The sequence below is a fragment of the Sycon ciliatum genome, chromosome 6, assembly GCF_964019385.1.
Source record: "Sycon ciliatum chromosome 6, ocSycCili1.1, whole genome shotgun sequence".
NCBI classification, from domain to species: Eukaryota; Metazoa; Porifera; class Calcarea; order Leucosolenida; family Sycettidae; genus Sycon; species Sycon ciliatum.
The window spans coordinates 11395478-11417837 of record NC_088648.1 but is presented as its reverse complement, the minus strand read 5'-3'; the positions used below and the strand labels follow the sequence as shown (position 1 = coordinate 11417837).

General features: G+C 49.0%; 1 protein-coding gene across 1 annotated transcript; it reads right to left on the bottom strand.

The window, feature by feature from the left end:
• Positions 1 to 290: 290 nt before the first annotated feature.
• Positions 291 to 22234, bottom strand: LOC135819380 (protein phosphatase 1F-like). The gene is made up of 9 exons (XM_065332580.1): positions 21592 to 22234; positions 19277 to 19509; positions 18308 to 18360; positions 16348 to 16512; positions 15206 to 15394; positions 11087 to 11239; positions 7567 to 7677; positions 2041 to 2191; positions 291 to 1024 (listed from the first exon to the last, which is right to left on the bottom strand). Exons 1-9 carry the CDS (start codon positions 21825 to 21827, stop codon positions 903 to 905), a joined length of 1413 nt encoding a protein of 470 aa, XP_065188652.1. The 5' UTR covers positions 21828 to 22234; the 3' UTR covers positions 291 to 902.
• Positions 22235 to 22360: the final 126 nt, after the last annotated feature.

Genomic DNA, 22360 nt, shown 5'->3' with positions numbered 1-22360 from the left:
GACCCCTGACCAAGCCACAAGCCGGCCGGGTACAACATTGGACCCCTGACCAAGCCACAAGCCGGCCGGGTACAACATTGGACCCCTGACCAAGCCACAAGCCGGCCGGGTACAACATTGGACCCCTGACCAAGCCACAAGCCGGCCGGGTACAACATTGGACCCCTGACCAAGCCACAAGCCGGCCGGGTACAACATTGGACCCCTGACCAAGCCACAAGCCGGCCGGGTACAACATTGGACCCCTGACCAAGCCACAAGCCAGCCGGGTACAACATTAACTCCAGGACTTACTTTCTACCATCACAGACTGTCAGTCAACGGCAATGGTGGCGGTGTATTTAAAACTCAATATGATTCACTTTCAAATGTTCACTGCTGAATAATGAACACCGTATGTTCACTGTTGAATCATGACGACAGCTGGCCAGCATTGACACTACAGGGACAACTGCTTTGCCTACATCTACTGACCTGCATCATCTACCACCAAGATAATAATAATTATGATGCAGCAAGGACACAGGTATTGCATGCCAGTACAAGGGTGTGCATGCTAGTATGATGGCATGCATGCCCTTGTACGAGGGCTTGCAGGCAGGAGCAAGAAAAACATGAGCATAATAGTGTAAACTTTCATGCTCTGCATTGGAGGAATAACCATGCCAAAATGAGCTCATCTGACATACTAAACTGGGATAGCTACTAAATACTGATACAAATTGCCAAGAATCAAACTAGCTCACTAGTGAAGCATGAGCAGGCACACACTCATGCACACGAATACACGCACACACCACACGCACGCACGCACACACACACACACACACACACACACACACACACACACGCGCGCGCGCGCGTGTGTGTGGATGAACGTGTGAGCGCATTAGAGTCAAGTATTAGAGTTGCGCAGCATAGCCTCTCATATCAACTACAATAGCTGTAATGTTATCATCTGAAGCAGTCCTAGCCAAATCCACTAGTGCCTTGGCTGCTTCTGATGATAACTGCTCGCCTGCCACTGTAATGAATACGACACAGTAAGTGTACCGGGTCCAGCACATACATACATACACATACACACACATACACACACATACACACACACACACACACACACACACACACACACACACACACACACACACACACACACACACACACACACACACACACACACACACACATATATAATTATATATATTTCATGCATGCACGCATGCACATACATGTACATGTACACATATGCGCACACTCACACATGCCTGTGCGCGCGCGCACACACACACACACACACACACACACACACACACACACGGTGACTGCAGAGGCTGGATAAAAGATGTACTTTGTAAGCATTCACATGAACAGCAACTGAGATCGTTCCCATGGTGATGAACTCAAAACAGTAACAGTTAACAACAACGACGACGACGACGACAACCACAACAACAACCACAACAACAACAACAACAACAATAACAACAACAACAACAATCATTAGCAAACAAACCACCGCAACCACCAAACTGTGAGCAGCAGTGGTAGCGGCAGCAGCAGTGGTAGCGGCAGCAGCAGTGGTAGCGGCAGCAGCAGTGGTAGCGGCAGCAGCAGTGGTAGCGGCAGCAGCAGTGGTAGCGGCAGCAGCAGTGGTAGCGGCAGCAGCAGTGGTAGCGGCAGCAGCAGTGGTAGCGGCAGCAGCAGTGGTAGCGGCAGCAGCAGTGGTAGCGGCAGCAGCAGTGGTAGCGGCAGCAGCAGTGGTAGCGGCAGCAGCAGTGGTAGCGGCAGCAGCAGTGGTAGCGGCAGCAGCAGTGGTAGCGGCAGCAGCAGTGGTAGCGGCAGCAGCAGTGGTAGCGGCAGCAGCAGTGGTAGCGGCAGCAGCAGTGGTAGCGGCAGCAGCAGTGGTAGCGGCAGCAGCAGTGGTAGCGGCAGCAGCAGTGGTAGCGGCAGCAGCAGTGGTAGCGGCAGCAGCAGCGTTTGAATTGGTAGAAAAGATAAAATTGAGAAGGTTTGATACGGGGGGGAGTAGTCCCTTACCTGTTGTTCTGCACTGGTGGATAGTAGTATGCATTGTGTGCAATGAGATGTCCTTGGCATCCCATACACCATCACAAGCCAACACAATGTAGTCAACATCATTGCTTATCTCCACTGACATCTTGTCGCAGTCGCTCACCAAATATTTCTTCTGTAAAGCAAAGGAGGAAATCAATAGAAAACTATGCATCTTGAAGCTATGACATATCCTGTCACAACCTAACAATGATCATGCTAGGCATGCAGCTACACCACTGCCGGACAATATTTGCGAGCCTCGTTTCTCCCAGTAGTTCCTCCCGGTACACTGCTTCAGTGGTAGTTCCTATACTAGAGAAGTTCAGCAAACCTTCTCAAGACAATAAGCGCTAAAAATGGCACGAACTGCGCACCACAAAGTTATGCATGAAAAGTCCCAGGGCAATGATGGGATGGTATGGAAACATCCCAGGGCAATGATGGGATGGTATGGAAACATCCCAGGGCAATGATGGGATGGTATGGAAACATCCCAGGGCAATGATGGGATGGTATGGAAACATCCCAGGGCAATGATGGGATGGTATGGAAACATCCCAGGGCAATGATGGGATGGTATGGAAACATCCCAGGGCAATGATGGGATGGTATGGAAACATCCCAGGGCAATGATGGGATGGTATGGAAACATCCCAGGGCAATGATGGGATGGTATGGAAACATCCCAGGGCAATGATGGGATGGTATGGAAACATCCCTTACTCAGGGCAATGCCAGTTGTGAAGGCAAAGTAGCTATTTACCACAGTCCCAAGGAGGTGTGTTTCGTTTGCCTAGCGGCAGCTGCTAGTGACTAAGTGTATTGCTGCACTGGTGGTTGGTCAGGGTGTGCTGTTCTGCAGTGTGGTACCAATGTGAGATTGCGACTAAGTTAGTAGGATAGGAGGTTACAGTGCTGTGAATGGCTATTGGTCCTCAGTGCTTGTTCTGCACCTCCGCTGGCGAAAATGATTCCGCTGCTGTCTGGATTTTACAAGGTGTTTGTCCACGGCACTGCAGTTGGATTACAACAGTAAGCCGGAATTCCTAGTGCTGGAGCAGGGGTGATGCTGGAGCAGGGGTGATGCCGGAGCATGGGTGATGCCGGAGCAGGGGTGATGCCAGAGCAGGGGTGATGCCGGAGCAGGGGTGATGCCGGAGCAGGGGTGATGCCGGAGCAGGGGTGATGCCGGAGCAGGGGTGATGCCGGAGCAGGGGTGATGCCGGAGCAGGGGTGATGCCGGAGCAGGGGTGATGCCGGAGCAGGGGTGATGCCGGAGCAGGGGTGATGCTGGAGCAGGGGTGATGCTGGAGCAGGGGTGATGCTGGAGCAGGGGTGATGCCGGAGCAGGGGTGATGCTGGAGCAGGGGTGATGCTGGAGCAGGGGTGATGCTGGAGCAGGGGTGATGTTGGAGCAGGGGTGATGCTGGAGCAGGGGTGATGCTGGAGCAGGGGTGATGTTGGAGCAGGGGTGATGCTGGAGCAGGGGTGATGCCGGAGCAGGGGTGATGTTGGAGCAGGGGTGATGCCGGAGCAGGGGTGATGCTGGAGCACCGTAAGTTGTAGTGCTCTCAGAGCACAAATTTCAGTAGCCTGCTCCAACTCAACTGATGAGGGATGAATACCCGTAAAACACCGTGTATTGAGCAGGGAGCGGTGCGCTCTTGCAAGTTTGCAACGTGGAAGGTTCAATGGACTCCTCATGTGCTCTGCCGGGATGGCAGTCTAGTTGTGAGTCAGTCAAGTGGCAAGTCAAGTCGGCTGGGAAGTGTGAGCCGTCCTATGTAAGGAGCAGCAGAACAGTCTTGCGCTGATGCGAATAATACCCAGGAACACTGCGTCCGTGTCATAGCAGTAACTTGTTATTCCCACAAACACTACAACATTGGTGCTCCGTTATATAGTACCCTCCTTGTTTACCCCAAGACAGATGGCTGTCAACAACTGCACAACAGAACTGGCAGCCATGGCTGAAGTTAAGAAAAGAATGCGCGACCCAAACTCGTCTGACATCACTGACAGCCAAGCTGCACGCCTGCTAGCTTCATTGGATAACACCCGAACCCAGGAGGCTGAGGAGCCCGTGGGGGTTTGTATACCGATAGACGAATCCACTAGTTATCACCAGCAAATCAGTGATCCGACGATGCATGGCCTCGTGGTGTCCCATCTGGAAGAGAGTATTATGGCAGACGTAGATGTATTACGTGGAGAGGACATCCGTAGCAACCTCCCGGATCCTGAACAGGTGGATGAATTATCGCCATCCTTCCAGCTTGGGCAGCTCTTCGCGGAGGAGACGGACTAGCTGATAGATATTGCTTACAATAAATGTGTACAATACCGGCCAAACGCATTTCGGGTTCCGTTGGGGAATGTAGGACGGCGGTACATAACAGCTCTATCAGCGCTCTACTCTTGCTTTGGTGACGGTGGAAGCTACTGGCGGAGAGCTTTCAAGATAGCGAGAGTGTTTCAGGCACTTATGTTCCAGGTGCCGAGTCCTCGAAATATGGCACACTTCTTGAGCAACGACTACAACACTGGTCTGCCGGAGATGTGATGGGATTATTGAGGGAGACAGACACCATCCAGACCTCCAAACAGAAATCGTCCAGGGCTGAGCGGAAGGGCGCTGCGGATCCTGCCAGGCATTTTGCCGACAGAATTACTGCTGGAAAGCTTAGTATGGCACTCCACACCCTGGCACATGACGACGGTGGTGGTGTTCATTCGATTACCGACATAGTTGATGGCAAGATCGTCAGGGACATACTGAAAGAGAAGCATCCATCACCAGAGCCAGCTAATGACACCGTCCATATACCAGGTGAGCCTCCATCACAACCCCATCTGGTGTACTTTAGTGGCCTTGGACGGGAGGCAATTAGAAAGGCAGCGCTTCACACCCAGGGTGCAGAAATTTGGAGGCACATGTGCTCCAATTTTGCAGACTCCTCAGCCACTTTGTGCGACGCTCTGGCCTCTTGTGCCAGGCGGATGGCAACTGCATACATCGATCCCAATTCACTTACCGCCTTTACAGCTTGCCGCCTGATAGCGCTGGATAAGTGCCCAGGTGTTCGGCCAATAGGTATTGGAGAAGTTGTAAGACGAATTATCAGTAAGGCAATCCTCTCCATTGACAGTCATGCTGTGCAGGAGGCAGTCGGATGTGACCAGTTATGTGCTGGCTTAGACTGCGGCATAGAGGTGAGAGTGCATGTGATGCAATCTGCTTTTGCCGAGGATGATACTGATGGCATTATTATGGCTGATGCGTCCAACACTTTCAATCGGTTAAATCAACAAGTCTGCCTTCGCAACGTCCAGCACTTATGTCCGCCCCTTGCTACAATATTGATCAATACGTACAGGGAACCCGCGCATCTATACATCGATGGTGAGTGCATTCTTTCCAAAGAAGGCACGACACAGGGTGATCCACTCGCCATGCATATGTATGCGTTGGGTATGCTACCCCTGATCCGTGCAGCAGCTGGCGAGGAGACCGTGCAGTCCTGGTTCGCAGATGATTCCTCTGCAGCGGGCCGTTTGAATTGGGTATGCAAGTGGTGGGATGTCCTGACGGTGCAGGGACCGGCATATGGCTATGTTGTGAACCTAGCTAAGTCTGTTCTTGTCGTGAAGGAACATTGCCTTGTTGAGGCGAGGGATCTCTTCGAAGATACCGGAGTAGCCATCACGACTGAGGGAGTACGCTGCCTCGGTGCTGCAGTGGGCACAGAGGCCTACTAGGAGGCCTATATCCAACTAAAGGTAGAGACCTGGGTGCATGAGGTCAATCAGCTGGCAACTATTGCACAGACTCAGCCCCAGGCAGCCTACTCAGCATTTGTATCAGGACTGAGAGGGAAATGGGCGGCTTGGGTATCACGAGCCCTATGTCCTTGTGTGGGCAATACAACTCATCAGTTCGCATTACCGAGCTCCTCACCAGCAAGATTCTGTCTGGTGACACTGCACTTGACGATTGTGTAACTAAGATACGCAAGATGAAGGCGGAAGTCAAGGCAGAGTCCCGTCAAGCGCAGGCAGCGGCAATGGAGGACGTGGTCCAGAATGCATCTGCGAGTCTACTTAACGTCATTGATATTGCTAGAGAAAAGGGTTCTTCTAGCTGGCTAACATGTCGTCCGCAGGAGAAATACGGCTTCAGCCTCACGAAGCAAGAGTTCTGGGACGGGCTGTGTCTCCGCTATGGATGGACGCCGGCGAGAATACCGACTCATTGTTCATGTGGCCAAGAGGTGAGTGTTTCTCATTCACTATCCTGCCCTCATGGAGGGTTTCCCACGGCATACGGCACAATGCAACCCATGACACTACCGCACAGCTCCTAAACCAAGTCTGTAGCAATGTGTCCACTGAGCCTAAGCTGCAGCCACTGACCGGTGAGCAATTGCAATACCAAACAGCCAACGTGGAGGATCATGCACGCCTTGGTGTCGCTGCCAGTGGTTTGTGGGGCAGTCAATTTGAGCGAACCCTTATTGATGTTTTTAATCCTTATTCTCGCTCAAATCAGTCTGCACCCTGTAACACTGTGTATCATCGACACGAAAGAGAGAAAAGAAGGCACTACGAAGAGAGAGTGAGACAAGTGGAGCATGTCACTTTTGTTCCAGCTGTGATGTCTGCGAGCGGAGGCATGGGCAAGGCAGCAACAGCCCTCTACAAACGAGTGGCCTCTCTGTTGGTGGTCAAGAGAGGGGAGCAGTACTCTCATGTGATGGCTTTCATCAGGTGCAGGATCGCTTTCTCCCTCTTGCAGTCCTGCATCATGTGCCTCCGAGGGTGCAGAAGGCTCTCTAGCCAGTCTGCCTTGGCTGTGGGTGATACCTCTGCTGCGCTGGCAGTGGTAGAGGCCTGGGTACCGGGTTAGCGTGCACGAGCGGTATCAGTGACTGAATTATTGACTTGAAGTTGAACTTGCTGCTGTTTACCTAAGTAGGTATATACAAGAAAAGGGTTTGCTCCCCACACCGGAGCTCGCGCTATTCCGCCGACTTTACTTGACACGCAACCACTACTTCGTACGTATATACAGTCATTATTATGCTGTTGTGGTTTTGTTTTTGCGTTTTTTTTGCGTGTTTTGCCTTTTTTTCTTTCTAGAACTTTGAGTTGAAGTTTTTTGGAACACTTGGGAAAAAATATTCATTGTGCTTATTTTGCCCGTAAAGGAGGCTGTATATGAGTGCAGTGCAGTGCAGTGCAGTGCAGTGCAGTGCAGTGCAGTGCAGTGCAGTGCAGTGCAGCACAGCGCAGTACAGTGCAGTGCAGTGCAGTGCAGCACAGCGCAGTGCAGTGCAGTGCAGTGCAGCACAGCGCAGTGCAGTGCAGTGCAGTGCAGCACAGCGCAGTGCAGTACAGTACAATACAGTACATGTACAGTGCAGTGCAATGCAGGGCAGCACAGTGCAGAGGAGCAGCAAGTACAATGCCTGCATCCATTCTATTACGGTGCTCAAGAGCCTTGCTCACCAAATCACAATCACCAATAGCTCGGGAAACAGCCAGCTGGCCACTGACTCTCCAGCTGCCAGATGCTTGGATACATATTCCACCCAGTGCATCAATACGACTTTGTTCGGCCTGTTCACAAAGACAACCCAATCACACACACACACCCACGTACACACACATGCACACACATGCACACACATGCACACACATGTACACACATGCACACACATGCACACACATGCACACACATTCACACACATATGCACACACATGGACAAATACGCATGGAGAACAGTATACCCAATCTCCTTGTTATATCTCGGCGCACAAAAAAACATACCCATGTACAGTGCTTCTCAATGAAATCCAGTAGTCGCGGTGTCACTCAAGTTTGCGCCTTACATTATTTCACAGCCCAGTGTTCGCCGGTCTAGGGCTGCGCAACGCCCGGCGTGTACTTGAGTGACGCGACTTGATTTCATAGGCCGTATGCACATTGTACATATGTACAGTCCCGTAGAATCTCATAGAATCCCGTAGACCCGGTTGGGTGTTTAATATGTAGGGCCCTATTGTATTTACTGCTATTTCCACTACGAAATGGGCCCTGAAAGCATTTCATATGAAAACTTTTTTTCCGGCAGAGATCTACCTAGTCATTTGTTCAATCCCAAAGTGAAGAAGTTGGAAAAGTGATTGTTTGCCACTAATTGTGAGGCTACATTGGTAAAATGCGCATGCACAGCACACAACGAACACCCAGCCATGTATAGCACACAATGAACACCCAGCCATGTATAGCACACAATGAACACCCAGCCATGTATAGCACACAATGAACACCCAGCCATGTATAGCACACAATGAACACCCAGCCATGTATAGCACACAATGAACACCCAGCCATGTATAGCACACAATGAACACCCAGCCATGTATAGCACACAATGAACACCCAGCCATGTATAGCACACAATGAACACCCAGCCATGTATAGCTTCTAGCACACAATGAACACCCAGCCATGTATAGCACACAATGAACACCCATCCAGGTATGTACACACCTACGGTCCCAGTACAGAACTTCGTACATCTGTACAACGTGCACAAGGACCATTGAGCAGCACTGTGTTAGCCATGGTTGGCTATAAAAACCCTGCAATCGCCGCATAAAGTGGTCATTGGCTACCCCAGCCATGCATTGCTTGGAATATATAATAAAACTAAAACTGTAACAAGACGGCAACCCTATCAAAATAATAAATTCTACTACTACTATTCTACTAACTACATTTGAAACCTCCTTATCTGGTCTCCTCAGATATTTTTTCATTTCGGCCAGTATAGCTACTGTACTTCGTCTTGGGTGTGAGACATGGCTAAGCTGCCATACAGGGGTGTGAGACATGGCTAAGCTGCCAAACAGGGGTGTGAGACATGGCGAAGCTGCCAAACAGGAGTGTGAGACATGGCTAAGCTGCCATACAGGGGTGTGAGACATGGCTAAGCTGCCAAACAGGGGTGTGAGACATGGCGAAGCTGCCAAACAGGAGTGTGAGACATGGCTAAGCTGCCATACAGGGGTGTGAGACATGGCTAAGCTGCCAAACAGGGGTGTGAGACATGGCTAAGGGGCCTATTATATGTGCAACTCCAGCCCGGGCTGGAGCAAGCGGGCCAGCCCGCCAAGGGTGTTTACATGTGCAAGGCCGGGCTGGTCGCCAGCCCGCAGTGAGTTTATATGCGCTGAGGACACGCCAGCCCGTTGTGAGTATGTACCAAATACACTACGACTGTAGTGTGCTGCCCCGGGCTGAAACGCAGGGCTGCAAGCCATACTCAGGTTATAAACCTAAAAACTTTTTTTCTCATACAATGTATTCTTCTGCTGATTTCTTTTCGCGCTGTGGCACATGTTTGGTGTGTTGTATCACCTCGTTTCTTTTCCCTGTTTTTCACATTTTTAGCTGTCCATATCAAAGTAATTTGCAAGTAGTTCCCCTTCCACTTTAATGTAAATCATGCATGTCGACAAATAAACAGTGCTCACTGTACGTCCTTCTTGTTGTTGTACAAAAGCTTCATAGATTTTCAAGACAATATCGGGAATCCTCTTTATAGCTACCCTCAAAAGGTAAAAGTACCTATTTTGTAGTATGAACGCAGTGTAGACACCATAATAATACAACTCTGGCCCGGGCTGGTCTGTTTATATGTGCTTTTTCTGGCCCGCCTAGCCGGGATCCCGGGTGCCTCGAGGCGGGATCCCGCCTCGCCGGGCCAGCCCGCTTGCCATGTAAACGCACCACAGGTTTTGTGTGGATTTGTGTACCACCCCGAGATCCCGTTGCAGGCGGGCTGGCCCGCCTGTCGACCAGCCCGGGCTGGAGCTGCACATATAATCACCCCCTTAGCTGCCATACAGGGGTGTGAGACATGGTTAAGCTGCCATACAGGGGTGTGAGACATGGCTAAGCTGCCAAACAGGGGTGTGAGACATGGCTAAGCTGCCATACAGGGGTGTGAGACATGGCTAAGCTGCCATACAGGGGTGTGAGACATGGCTAAGCTGCCATACAGGGGTGTGAGACATGGTTAAGCTGCCATACAGGGGTGTGAGACATGGCTAAGCTGCCATACAGGGGTGTGAGACATGGCTAAGCTGCCATACAGGGGTGTGAGACATGGCTAAGCTGCCATACAGGGGTGTGAGGCCACCACCGCTCGTTCGACTCTTCTCTACTGAGTAAAGTGGACCCATACCTTGATTTGGTGAGCTGAGCCATGGGGATTTTCGCAGTCAGATGTGTGATAGTTGGGGGGGGGGGGGGGGTGGGCAAAACGTGGTGCTCTTCTGACACAAATTGTCTTAGCCTGCTCAAGTTCAGGTGATGTTTATCAGTGTGCCAGTGTGTCAGTGTATCAGTGTATCAATGTATCAGTGTTTCAGTGTTTGAAGATGATAAGCAACATGCAGCTCCTAATGTTGCATGTGGGAAACGACTCAAGCCTGGTAGCAGAGAGCTCGATCCTAGCCGCCCAACCAACCAGTCATCAAAAACGTTGTTCACGACGCACGGTGTTCTACCAATTGCCGCCCGACGCCCGTGCATCTTTGATAGGACGGCTAATTGGGGAAAACGAATGGTTAAAGTTAAAACCCCAGCCATAAGGTACTAATCCCACCTGGCCAGTCACTTCACTGTTATGACATCATGCCAGTCACTGTTATCACATGTGCCAGTCACTGTTATGACATGTGCCCGGTGTGGGGGGTGGGGGGACAATTCCCTTCATCATGATACAATATTATCATCAGTTTTGTGCACATACACGAACACAAATACACACAAACACATGCACACACACACACACACACACACACACACACACACACACACACACACACACACACACACACATACACACATACACACATCGTACACACACATACACACATCGTACACACAGAGTACACACATCGTACACACAGAGTACACACACACACACACACAGTACATGTAGTAATATATCACCTCACTAGAAGCTGTATGAGGAGTTGTAACCAGCCTTGCTCCATCATCTCCCCGCGTTGCTATTAGCAACTGCGAGTCGCCAAGCCATGCACAATACATGTGTGCATGACGTACACAGACGATCACAGCTGTGCAGCCTGCCTTGATATTGCCCTGTTGTCATACACACGTACACACGTACACACATGAATACAAACACACACCGCACACACCGCACACATCACAGAGCTTCATCGTACAAGCCCATCGGCCTACATGTAGGTCATACCAAGAGTCCATAAATCATGGACTCTTGTTTTTTTTAGAGCAAGACTTGGTTACACCATGTACGTAGTACATGTACAGTAGATATCGGTTATAACGTGCCCTTCTGATTTTTCACATTTTATCACTATAACCGGTATATCACTACAGGCGATTTTCAACTGCGCACGTCATACATACACGTTATACACGTGTGGGTACTCGATCGCGCTAATGTAGCGTACTGATACGTGATGGATGCTACTGCACCTTCTCCAGTCTAGAGTGAAGAACTTCTTGGCCCAAAGGCATCATCCAGGAAGCACCAGACCAGAATACCCTATGAAAACACGCATGTGGCTCCAAATCGAGACATCAATGCCTCACACTCGTGTGTTGCTATCACTATAGACGATAATTTTTCTGCACAAATAGGTGTTTTGAATGGTCATTCTGTATCCTTATAGCCGATTTATCGCTATATACGATATATTGGTTATAATGATAATTTGACTGGCTTTTTCTTGTTTTGCTTTTGATATTTTCATTTTGTATCAATATAGCCGGTTTATCACTATGTCCGATGACTTTATAACCGATATCCACTGTACATGTATTTTTTGTTCTTCGTTTTTTGTACATTCCAACACAATCATCGGTTGTTTTTGTTTGCACAGTGGTTTTCAGCAATGTACTTCTCACTTCCTTGATACTTTTCAATAGCACAATGTCGGTGTCGGCGTATAAGCCCATGCCCGCGTATAAGCCCATGTTCTCGTATAAGCCCACCGAAATGTCCTTGAGAAACAGATAAGCCCATGGGCTTACGGTAGTCAGAAAGTGAGAAAATTTCCATGTGATTTCTTCTTGTCTCACGGCAGAGCCGCTGGCCTCCTGTGAATTCACCCTAAATAAGTCGGTCTTTCGTGACGCAGTGACGATTCGTTACGGCTGGCCACTGGATGAACTGCCGTCACCATGCGTATGTAGAGCGGCCAGGTCACTCGATCACACTGCAGTATGTCCGACAGGGGGCTACCCCAGTCTGCGACATAACAATGTTGGGGACCTATTCAGTATTGCCTGTGTTGGCGGAGGCGTTTTTGGCCTTCATTCCAGATGTTACGATAGAGCCCATGTTGTTACTTTTGAGCGAGTCATTGGGCAGTGCCACTGCCAATCAACATTCAAAAGAATCAGAATCAAAATCAAAATCAGAATCAAAAGAATCAGTCGTGGTAGTGCCTGAAAAGAGAATAAAATGCCAGGCCCACCCGGGCTCGAACCCGGGACCTTGCTTGTCATGAGCAATGCATTTTGAAGGTCTCCCAATCCTGTAAAATTGTATCACTTTCTTTCACCCCTGGTGATAGTACAGGGGGGGGGGGGCACAGGGGGGCTATTGGCCCATGGCTCCCACAATATGATGAAAGTGTTTAATGTGAATGAAGAAGAAAGAACGGAAAAGAAGATGAAATGAAAGGAAAGAAAAGAGTTCATTTATACAAAAGAGAAAGGACCAAGGAACTACAAGTTACGCTATACTGTCCACTAACACCACCAGTTACAAAACAATCAGCTCATGCGATAATATTGCACGACACTGACCGACGGTACTGACGTTCTACAACTATAAACTGGCTAACAGCTCTAGCACATCTTGGATGCGCACTCCAACGGCCTTCCAACTTGGAGGGGGGGGGGGGGGTCGTCATCGACATGCATGAACATCCGCCAACGTCCTTCACAGCTGAGACTTTCAGCTCATGCTTATCTTGGTTACGCTCACCTTCCCCCCTCCTTATGTTATATTATGTTATTTCTATAACTTAGAACCTTCCAAGTTGGAAAGCCGTTGGAGTGCGCATCCAAGATGTGCTAGAGTTGTTAGCCAGGTAGTTGTAGAACGTCAGAACCGTCGGTCAGTGTCGTGCAATGCTATCGCATGAGCTGATTGTTTAGTAACTGGTGGTGTTAGTGGACAGTATAGCATAACTTGTAGTTCCTTGGTTCTTTCTCTTTTGTATAAATTAATTCTTGGCTCTCCATCCGAGTCCAAAGAAAAGAGTAATTGTTAATTTCATGAAGGGGGGGGGGTATGAAATGGGTATTATTATAGCTGATGAGCCTTGCTTTGAAGGCATTTTTCGCAACTTTTCATTTCCTGTCCTGTCATTGACGATGAGTCACAGTCAGACCTCCTTGTTGGCAGTTTTCTTTGCGAGTCACAGTCAGACCTCCTTGTTGGCAGTTTTCTTTGTGAGTCACAGTCAGACCTCCTTGTTGGCAGTTTTCTTTGCGAGTCACAGTCAGACCTCCTTGTTGGCAGTTTTCTTTGCGAGTCACAGTCAGACCTCCTTGTTGGCAGTTTTCTTTGCGAGTCACAGTCAGACCTCCTTGTTGGCAGTTTTCTTTGCGAGTCACAGTCAGACCTCCTTGTTGGCAGTTTTCTTTGTGAGTCACAGTCAGACCTCCTTGTTGGCAGTTTTCAACATTACATGTAGGTTTCTCCGTGCAATGTCCACCGTCTTATCGCTGTGGAATGTCCACCGTCTTATCGCTGTGGAATGACCACCGTCTTATCGCTGTGGAATGACCACCGTCTTATCGCTGTGGAATGTCCACCGTCTTATCGCTGTGGAATGTCCACCGTCTTATCGCTGTGGAATGTCCACCGTCTTATCGCTGTGGAATGTCCACCGTCTTATCGCTGTGCAATGTCCACCGTCTTATCGCTGTGGAATGTCCACCGTCTTATCGCTGTGGAATGTCCACCGTCTTATCGCTGTGGAATGTCCACCGTCTTATCGCTGTGGAATGTCCACCGTCTTATCGCTGTGGAATGTCCACCGTCTTATCGCTGTGCAATGTCCACCGTATTATCGCTGGAAACGGCAGCCTGTTGCTCAGGTGTCGATTGAGAGTTCTTTTTCAATCGTCCCAAGCGCATCCAAGAAGCTGACAATAAGCATGTTTCGCATGATATTCCCGTAGATGTAGAGAGTTCCGCTTCGGAGGACGATCAAGAGCATCAGCCTGAACCTGTCCCAAATACCTTGCCTCAGATCCAAGGTGATGTTGGATCCGGCGGTTTCGACACAGACCGTAGCCGCTAGTCGGCACCTCCATCTTCCTTACCTGCAACCAGGGTTCCCAGTAAAAAGGCAGTAGCCTGTTGGGACTCCCCTAGTAAAATAATAAAAACTGCTACTACTAATACTACTTTGAAACCGGATGTTGAGCCAATAAGAAATGTAGAAGGGAAAAGGACATATGGATACGAGTTAAGAGTTACTGTCCACCACTGTAACTAGATACTATATACAGCCAGAAAGTGCAACAACTAGGCCGAAAATTGACAGAGTACTGAGACATTCGACGACACCTAGCTTCAACACATCTCCGCAGCGCTAACCAACAGCCTTCCAACTCGGGAGGTTACGCGCCTGCAGTATGTTCCAGAAACTGACCGGGGTGGGTCCCCTGGGGAGGGAAAAAGACCCAAGTGCAATCAATATGTGTGGCACATGTTGTGAGATGCCTTTGGAGTGAAAACTTGTCAGTGCTTTCTAGGTTCAGCCTGGCCCCATAGCTCAGATGGTTAGAGCATTGCTCATGACAAGTAAGGTCCTGAGTTCGAGTCCTGGTGGGTCTGGCATATGTTTTCTCTTTTCAGGCAGTTCACTTCCCCGGCTGATCCTTTGAATAATGAAGTTCTCCCAATCCTACAAAAATTCAACATTGATGGGAGATATTTTCATGGTTATGGTGGTGGCAGTGGTGGCACTGAGTGGTGACACTAAGTGGTAACCATGTGAACAGGTCAACTGCCGCAAGACAGGTACATGGAGAGTGTAGATCACACACATGTCTTACCTTAGACTGGGAATAGTCGATGAACTGTCTGTCCAGCTCCCTAAGTGACTCCTCCATAGCCATCATTAGATCACTCTCAAAATGATCATTCTCTAGCAGAATGCTGGGCAGGTGAGTGGCTGAGAACTCAGCTGCATCAGCACCACGATGACCATCAAATACAGCATAGAGTGATGTGGGTGGTATGCTCTGTAGAACAGTATCACACCACACCGCACAACACCAGACAGCACCGCACAACACCAGACAGCACCGCACAACACCAGACAGCACCGCACAACACCAGACAGCACCGCACAACACCAGACAGCACCGCACAACACCAGACAGCACCGCACAACACCAGACAGCACCGCACAACACCAGACAGCACCGCACAACACCAGACAGCACCGCACAACACCAGACAGCACCGCACAACACCAGACAGCACCGCACAACACCAGACAGCACCGCACAGCAACAGAATTATAATATTATGGTCTAATGTACGTGTGAGTATGGTGTGATGTGTGGCACATATGATATGTGGTGTAGCATGCAAGAGTACGCTTTGTCAGCGTGTGAGAATCTGCTTCCGTCTGTATGAGAGTGATGGTCAAGTTAGTGTCGTGCATGAGAATCTGCTTCCGTCTGTATGAGAGTGACTGTCAAGCTAGTGTCGTGCATGTGCAGTGCTAGTTTGTTCCGGGAGTGAGAGTGATGAGTGATTCGTCCGGGGTCTGGTTGTCCTGGTCTTGGTCATGTGTTCGGTACGTATTGGTCCCTTATTGGTCGTCACGTTATTACTGCTTGTTCTTCGTTGTTCCGTCGTCTCTTTTCCCTTGGACTTTTCTTTGTTCATCTTCACTTTCTCCTCCTCTGCCCTCGTCATTTGTTGATAAGAAGAAGTCAGTTTAATATACCTAGAATAAACTTGAGTTGTTGTATGACGACGGCCAGGAGGGAAGTAACATTATCAATGTTTCACAACTACAAAACTGTGTGTGTACTGGTTGCAGGTGTGTGATGAGGACCATACACCACTATGGGAAACACTGTGGCATGCAACAGTAGCCGCACTCATGTGCAAGTACAACACTGGCAGTAGACTCAGTAAAGTACAGCATGCATCATTGACGTACTCAGTCTCACGGTTTTACCTTTGCTTCGGAGAGAATCTCCAGATATGGCATGACAAGATGCCGATCCTCCATTTTCCTTCGCCTATTGCGTATAGCTTGTGCTGAGACATTCCACAGCCACTTGCAATTCAATGGTAGGTGCCCAGAAACACTACTCCTTTCCTGCAGCAGATCTGTGCACACCTTTTTTTTTAAACAGGAACACAGCACAAAAAAACAAATAGTACAGTGTATACTGTCGACAAATCTAGCAACAACTGCAGGGCGTAGAGCTTTCTACTATTTACACACACACACGCACACACACACACACACACACACACACACACACACACACACACACACACACACACACACACACGCGCGCACACACACACACACACACACACACACAACACTTGCTGGACATAGAGCCTTCTCAGTTTTCACACGCACTGAAAGACCGAACTACTTAGCCGATATGAACTTCAGTTGCTCCGTGGGCATCAAGTTCAAAGCAGCAACCCTACCCAAGATGGTTTTGTCTTCCAAGTGTGTAAATTGACGTGCTTGTTGTCACCAGAAGTCATATCAAGACAACATCAGTGATCACCGTTGAGCCAAGCAGTAGGCAATACAATCCTAACAGTTATTGTCATTGTCACTGGCATTGTTACCAGGTATCATGAACCGCTGTATCAAGTGATACTGAATGCAAGAGAACTGGCACCAGTAGCTGAAGCAAAACGAAAAGCAGCAGTGGCGGCATCTATGAAGACCAGAAGTAACAGCAACAGTAGCAGCAGTACTAAACAGCTGAAACAACTGCAGCAGGAACAGAAGCAGCCACAACAGCAGCAGCAACAGCAGCAGAAACAGCGGTAGCAACAGAATCAGGGGCATCAGAAGCAGCGGCAACAGTGGCACCTCCAGTACCCACAGTGGCACCTCCAGTACCCACAGTGGCACCTCCAGTACCCATAGTGGCACCTCCAGTACCCACAGTGGCACCTCCAGTACCCACAGTGGCACCTCCAGTACCCATAGTGGCACCTCCAGTACCCACAGTGGCACCACCAGTCCCACAGTGGCACCACCAGTCCCACAGTGGCACCTCCAGTACCCACAGTGGCACCTCCAGTACCCACAGTGGCACCTCCAGTACCCATAGTGGCAGCACCTCCAGTACCCATAGTGGCAGCACGTACAGTACCCATAGTAGCAGAAATAGCAAAAGTAATGGAAGAAGGGCAGAAGAAGGGCAGAAGAAGGGCAGAAGAAGGGCAGAAGAAGGGCAGAAGCAACAACAACAAAACAACAACAGCAGCAGCAGAAACAACAACCAGGGTGCTGGTAGTGGCAGCAGCATAAAAGTGCACAACCCGTGACAGCAGTAACAGCACCACCAGCAGCAGCAGCAACACCACCACCACCACCACCACCACCACTAGCAGCACCAGCAGCACCAGAAGCACCACCAGCAGCACCACCAGCAGCACAACCAGCAGCAACACCAACAGCAGCAGCACCACCAGCAGCAGTAGCAGCGGCAACAGCAGCAGTACCACCAGCAGCACCACCAGCAGCAGTACCACCAGCAGCACCACCAGCAGCACCACCACCACCAGCAGCACCACCACCACCAGCAGCACCACCAGCAGCACCACCACCACCAGCATCACCACCAGCAGCAGCACCACCAGCAGCACTACCAGCAGCAGCACCACCAGCAGCAGCACCACCAGCAGCAGCACCACCAGCAGCAGCAGCCGCAACAGCACCACCACCACCAGCAGGAGCACCAGCAGCAGCACTGGCAGCATAATCAACCACAGCAGTAGCAGCAGCAGCAGCAGCAGCAGCGGCGGCGGCAGCACTGGCAGCATAAACAAGAACAGCAGTCGCAACAATGGATGCATGATAAGTAATCACAACAACAGTAGACACAGCAGCCCAGCAGCCTAGCAGCCCAGCAGAACATATAGTCAGTCAGTCTTACCTTCCTGCAGATGGTCAGCGCATGCTGGCATACTTTCATGCCATCCAACAAGCCTGAAGAAAAAAGCAAACAAAGGAAATAATTATTAATGCTATGAATAAAACAATCTGCGCGCTCATACTTCATACACACAAGGTAGGTAGGTCTAGAGGTTTCCAAGAACGTTTCTTGTGACGATCATCAGTTGGAAAATATATCACAATAGAGAATACAAAAAGGGAACATGTAAATAAATGCAGAGAAGGTGAAACATTTAGTGAAAAGAAAAAGGACCAAGGAGCTACAAGTTACGCTATAATGTCCACTAACACCACTAGTTACTAAACAATTAGCCTTGCTTGTCTTGGTTGCGCTCACCTTCCCCTCTTATGTTATCATATAACTTAGAACCTTCCAAGTTGGAAGGCTGTTGGAGTGCGCATCCAAGATGTGCTAGAGCTGTTAGCCAGTTAGTTGTAGAGCGTCAGTACTGTCGGTCAGTGTCGTGCAATGTTATCGCGCGAGCTGATTGTTTAGTAAGTGGTGGTGTTAGTGGACATTATAGCATAACTTGTAGTTCCTTGGTCCTTTTTTCTTTTCAATAAATTTATCCTTGGCTCTCCATCCAAGTCCATTCTAGAAACATTTAGGACAAACATTGCAAACATTTTGGGTAACTTTGGAACACGTAATTTCACCAAATAAAACACCACCTAAAATTCAACCATGCCATGCCATACAGTGTGCAAAATGCATTTTTGGATCTGGAAAACTGGTTCACCGAAATTTTGGCGCTACCGAACCGTTCATTTTGGGAAAAACCGAAAATATTACACCACCAAAAACTCCAGGTTTTACAGTAACTCAGGAACATCTCCTCCGATCAACCTGGGGCCTTCCGGGCCATTGGAATCAGTGCATTTTTCGCTACAAGTTGTGAAGTTTTCCGTGATTGTAGGGTGAACTTTCCCTTTAAAAGAGGCAACTTACCAGCATTCTCACTTTCACCATCATCATGGGCTGCTTGTTGGCTAGTGTTTGTGTCACTGGCACCTGTGCTGTTATCACTGCTGCCAGTACCTGTGCTTGCGGTAGCAGCCGGGCGGCACCTTGAACCTAGCTCAGCCTGATCGGAGAGACAGTAATCGCTTCTGTCCATGGTGCTGATGATAATGGATAGTGACTGTTGACATATGTACTCAGCAAGAGGGTGAGGGCAAGCCCTGCAGTTCACACAGAAGAAGAATGAAGAATTCACGGGTCGTGTGAAACTCAGCTAGAGGCCGAGTTTTCCGCATCTATAGGAACGCCACCACTCTTCAAGGATCAATGTACAGATGCAGCTCCTAAAGCGGTGGGAGGTGAGTAGATCAGACCCACCAAAGTGTTTATGTTTTTTACACAGCAGGCAAAGAAATCATGGCAGCCAAGCAGTATGCGACAAGAGTCACACGACAAGACAAGGCGGCGGCAGCGAAGAATCACATACACACATACACAGCGATGGCCACCAAGTAGAAATATGTGCTCACCCACCCATACAGCACTGGGTGGGTGAGGCTAAGGTGCAGAAACAGTACTCTCTCCATGCAACTGGATTTGGCTTAAGCTACTACTATATAAATTGTGCAATAATTGCACAATTTATATAGTAGTAGCTTAAGCCAAATCCAGTTGCATGGAGAGAGTACTGTTTCTGCACCTTAGCCTCACCCACCCAGTGCTGTATGGCTAGTCCACAGGTGAGCACATATTTCTACTTAGTGGCCATCACTGTGTGTATGTGTGTATGTATGTATGTGATTCTTTCACGGAAACGTATTTCATTGCGAAGAGCTGCGCTTCGGTCCTCTGAGCTGTGCTGAGGAGCTCTAACAGAGCGAAACAGTTGCTGTCCACAGATTTGAGTAAATTGTGCAATATATAAGTATTGGCGTCGCGTTGTTTATTCACTTTATTGCATCGCAAAAATGCTTCTGTCAATCCCTCTTCATTTCTTGACAGTCCCGGTGAGCGTGCTGGATTTATTTGAGCTGCCATACTACCCCCCCCCCCCCCCACACACACACCCCACACACACACATAACCCATAGCTGCATTGGCACGTGCATGCTTATGTTGACGAGAGCGGTTTGCATTGCTTTCTTTGCTATTCTTGGACACACCAAAAAATAGATCATTGCCAAAAGGTCATCCACTCAAAATCATGAACTGCTGACATTCGATGCGCTTCCAGTAACGGAACATGCGCAATGAAGCCCTTATAAGAACAGAGAGCTGCTCCAAGATTGTTGGGCACTGCAACATCAATACCTCTCAGTCAGACACTTGTAAAATAGTATCCAGCACATCTTCTACTTTCTCCGCGTCATTAAAATTGTCGCTTCGCACATCGCAATGTTTGTGACTTGGCTCGTCTTAGTCAGACTGTCGGAATCGCTGTTTTCTGTGTTCGAGCATTGGTGCGACCCTTCCTGTGCAATGTCTACTTGTTACTGAAGCCGTGGTGGTCTCGGACTTTGTCGGAGCTCTCTTCCGCACCAAGCAAATTCATCGCGCTCCGCACCATTTCGCCCCAGAGCGCATATCGTTCTTCTGGAGTTCGTGCCGTCCCACATCGTTCGCTGAAGGGTCTGCCTCAAACTCTGATGAAGACGTCGACCTTACCTGGAAGTGGAGCGAAGAGGGAGGCCAGAAACTAAAGCTTGGTCAGTCGACAATGCTCTGCCTCAATTTCTAACTGATTTCTTTGCCCTTCGAGTGGACAAAATAAATTCGAAAAATCGCTCTGGGAAGCGACAATTTTAATGACGTGGAGAAAGTACACCTCACTATATCAGACTGTCCAACCTTGCCACCTTTCCAAACCAGGACACATATATAAAATGTATACAAAGGCAATTGTCTCCCATGTAAATGTACACACATGTTTTGGTCCAAAGCAGGACTGTGACGGTTGGACAGTCTGCTATATTACAGCCTGATTTCCTTTGTCTTTCCTTTTTCTTTTCATCTCCTCCCGACCGGTACCCCCCCCCCCCATCCATAATTACTACAATGTATTTCGGGACTTGGTCGCTATGAGTAAATGAATGAATGAATGAATGAATGAATGAATGAATGGATTGTTGATGGAACTGTCCCCTCTGGAAATACATGTAGTCAGAACCATGATTTAGTTATTACGTCATGTCCTCCTAAATCACGCAGGATTTATTGAAATCGTAATCTTTGGGGGGGGGGGGGGGTCGGGGGATGGTTGATCTGGAACAGGGCAATCGAAGTACAATTTGACGTCGACTTACTGATCGTCCAAGTGTCGCAGAATCCATTCTTGGCAGTTTGCTCGAATGTCAGCCTCAGTACATCTCACTCTTGTAAAGCTTAATCTCCATGGCACAATCACTGGTGGCATTTCTTCACCAACCGTGAGCTGATGCTGATGCTGCTCCGACCATCTTGAGAAGAACGATGCATTCATCTCCGCCAACCGTGTCGGTGTCGTATCCACGCTTGCTGCGGCTGCTACTGCAGTGGTCATGATTACTAACCTAGCGGCTGTTTACTGCTGTCTGTAAAAAACGACCACTGCGATGGGGCACACTGGATTGAGCCCAAAGTGAAAATATCGCTGCAGCAAACTCTGTCAAACCTGATACAGTCATGTACTAGTAATAATGTTGATGTGAAGAGTCGGGGCAATCGCCAATCGGAACAGGTCCTGGGTAGGAACTGACTGTCAGCACTGCATCTGGCGTAGCGCGGTCGTGATACATCTGTCCCTAGATTAGGCTTTCAACAAGCTGCTGGATCATCTGAATCAACCATTGCCCTGCAACAACTATTATTACTATAAAGTATTAGTTACATGTGCAAGAAGTAAAAAGTGACGGTAGAACGTACTTCACTTTTTTTACTTCCCCTTTCTCGAGTTTCCGAGCCATGGCCGGGGCCGGCCGGGGATCCTGTCCTTGTGACTCGAGCACTGTTTAGCTGACATATCTCGTTACCATCGCGAATTTTGCTACGTCAAAAGATTCCACGTGATGTCATCGATATCATCGATGATGATAC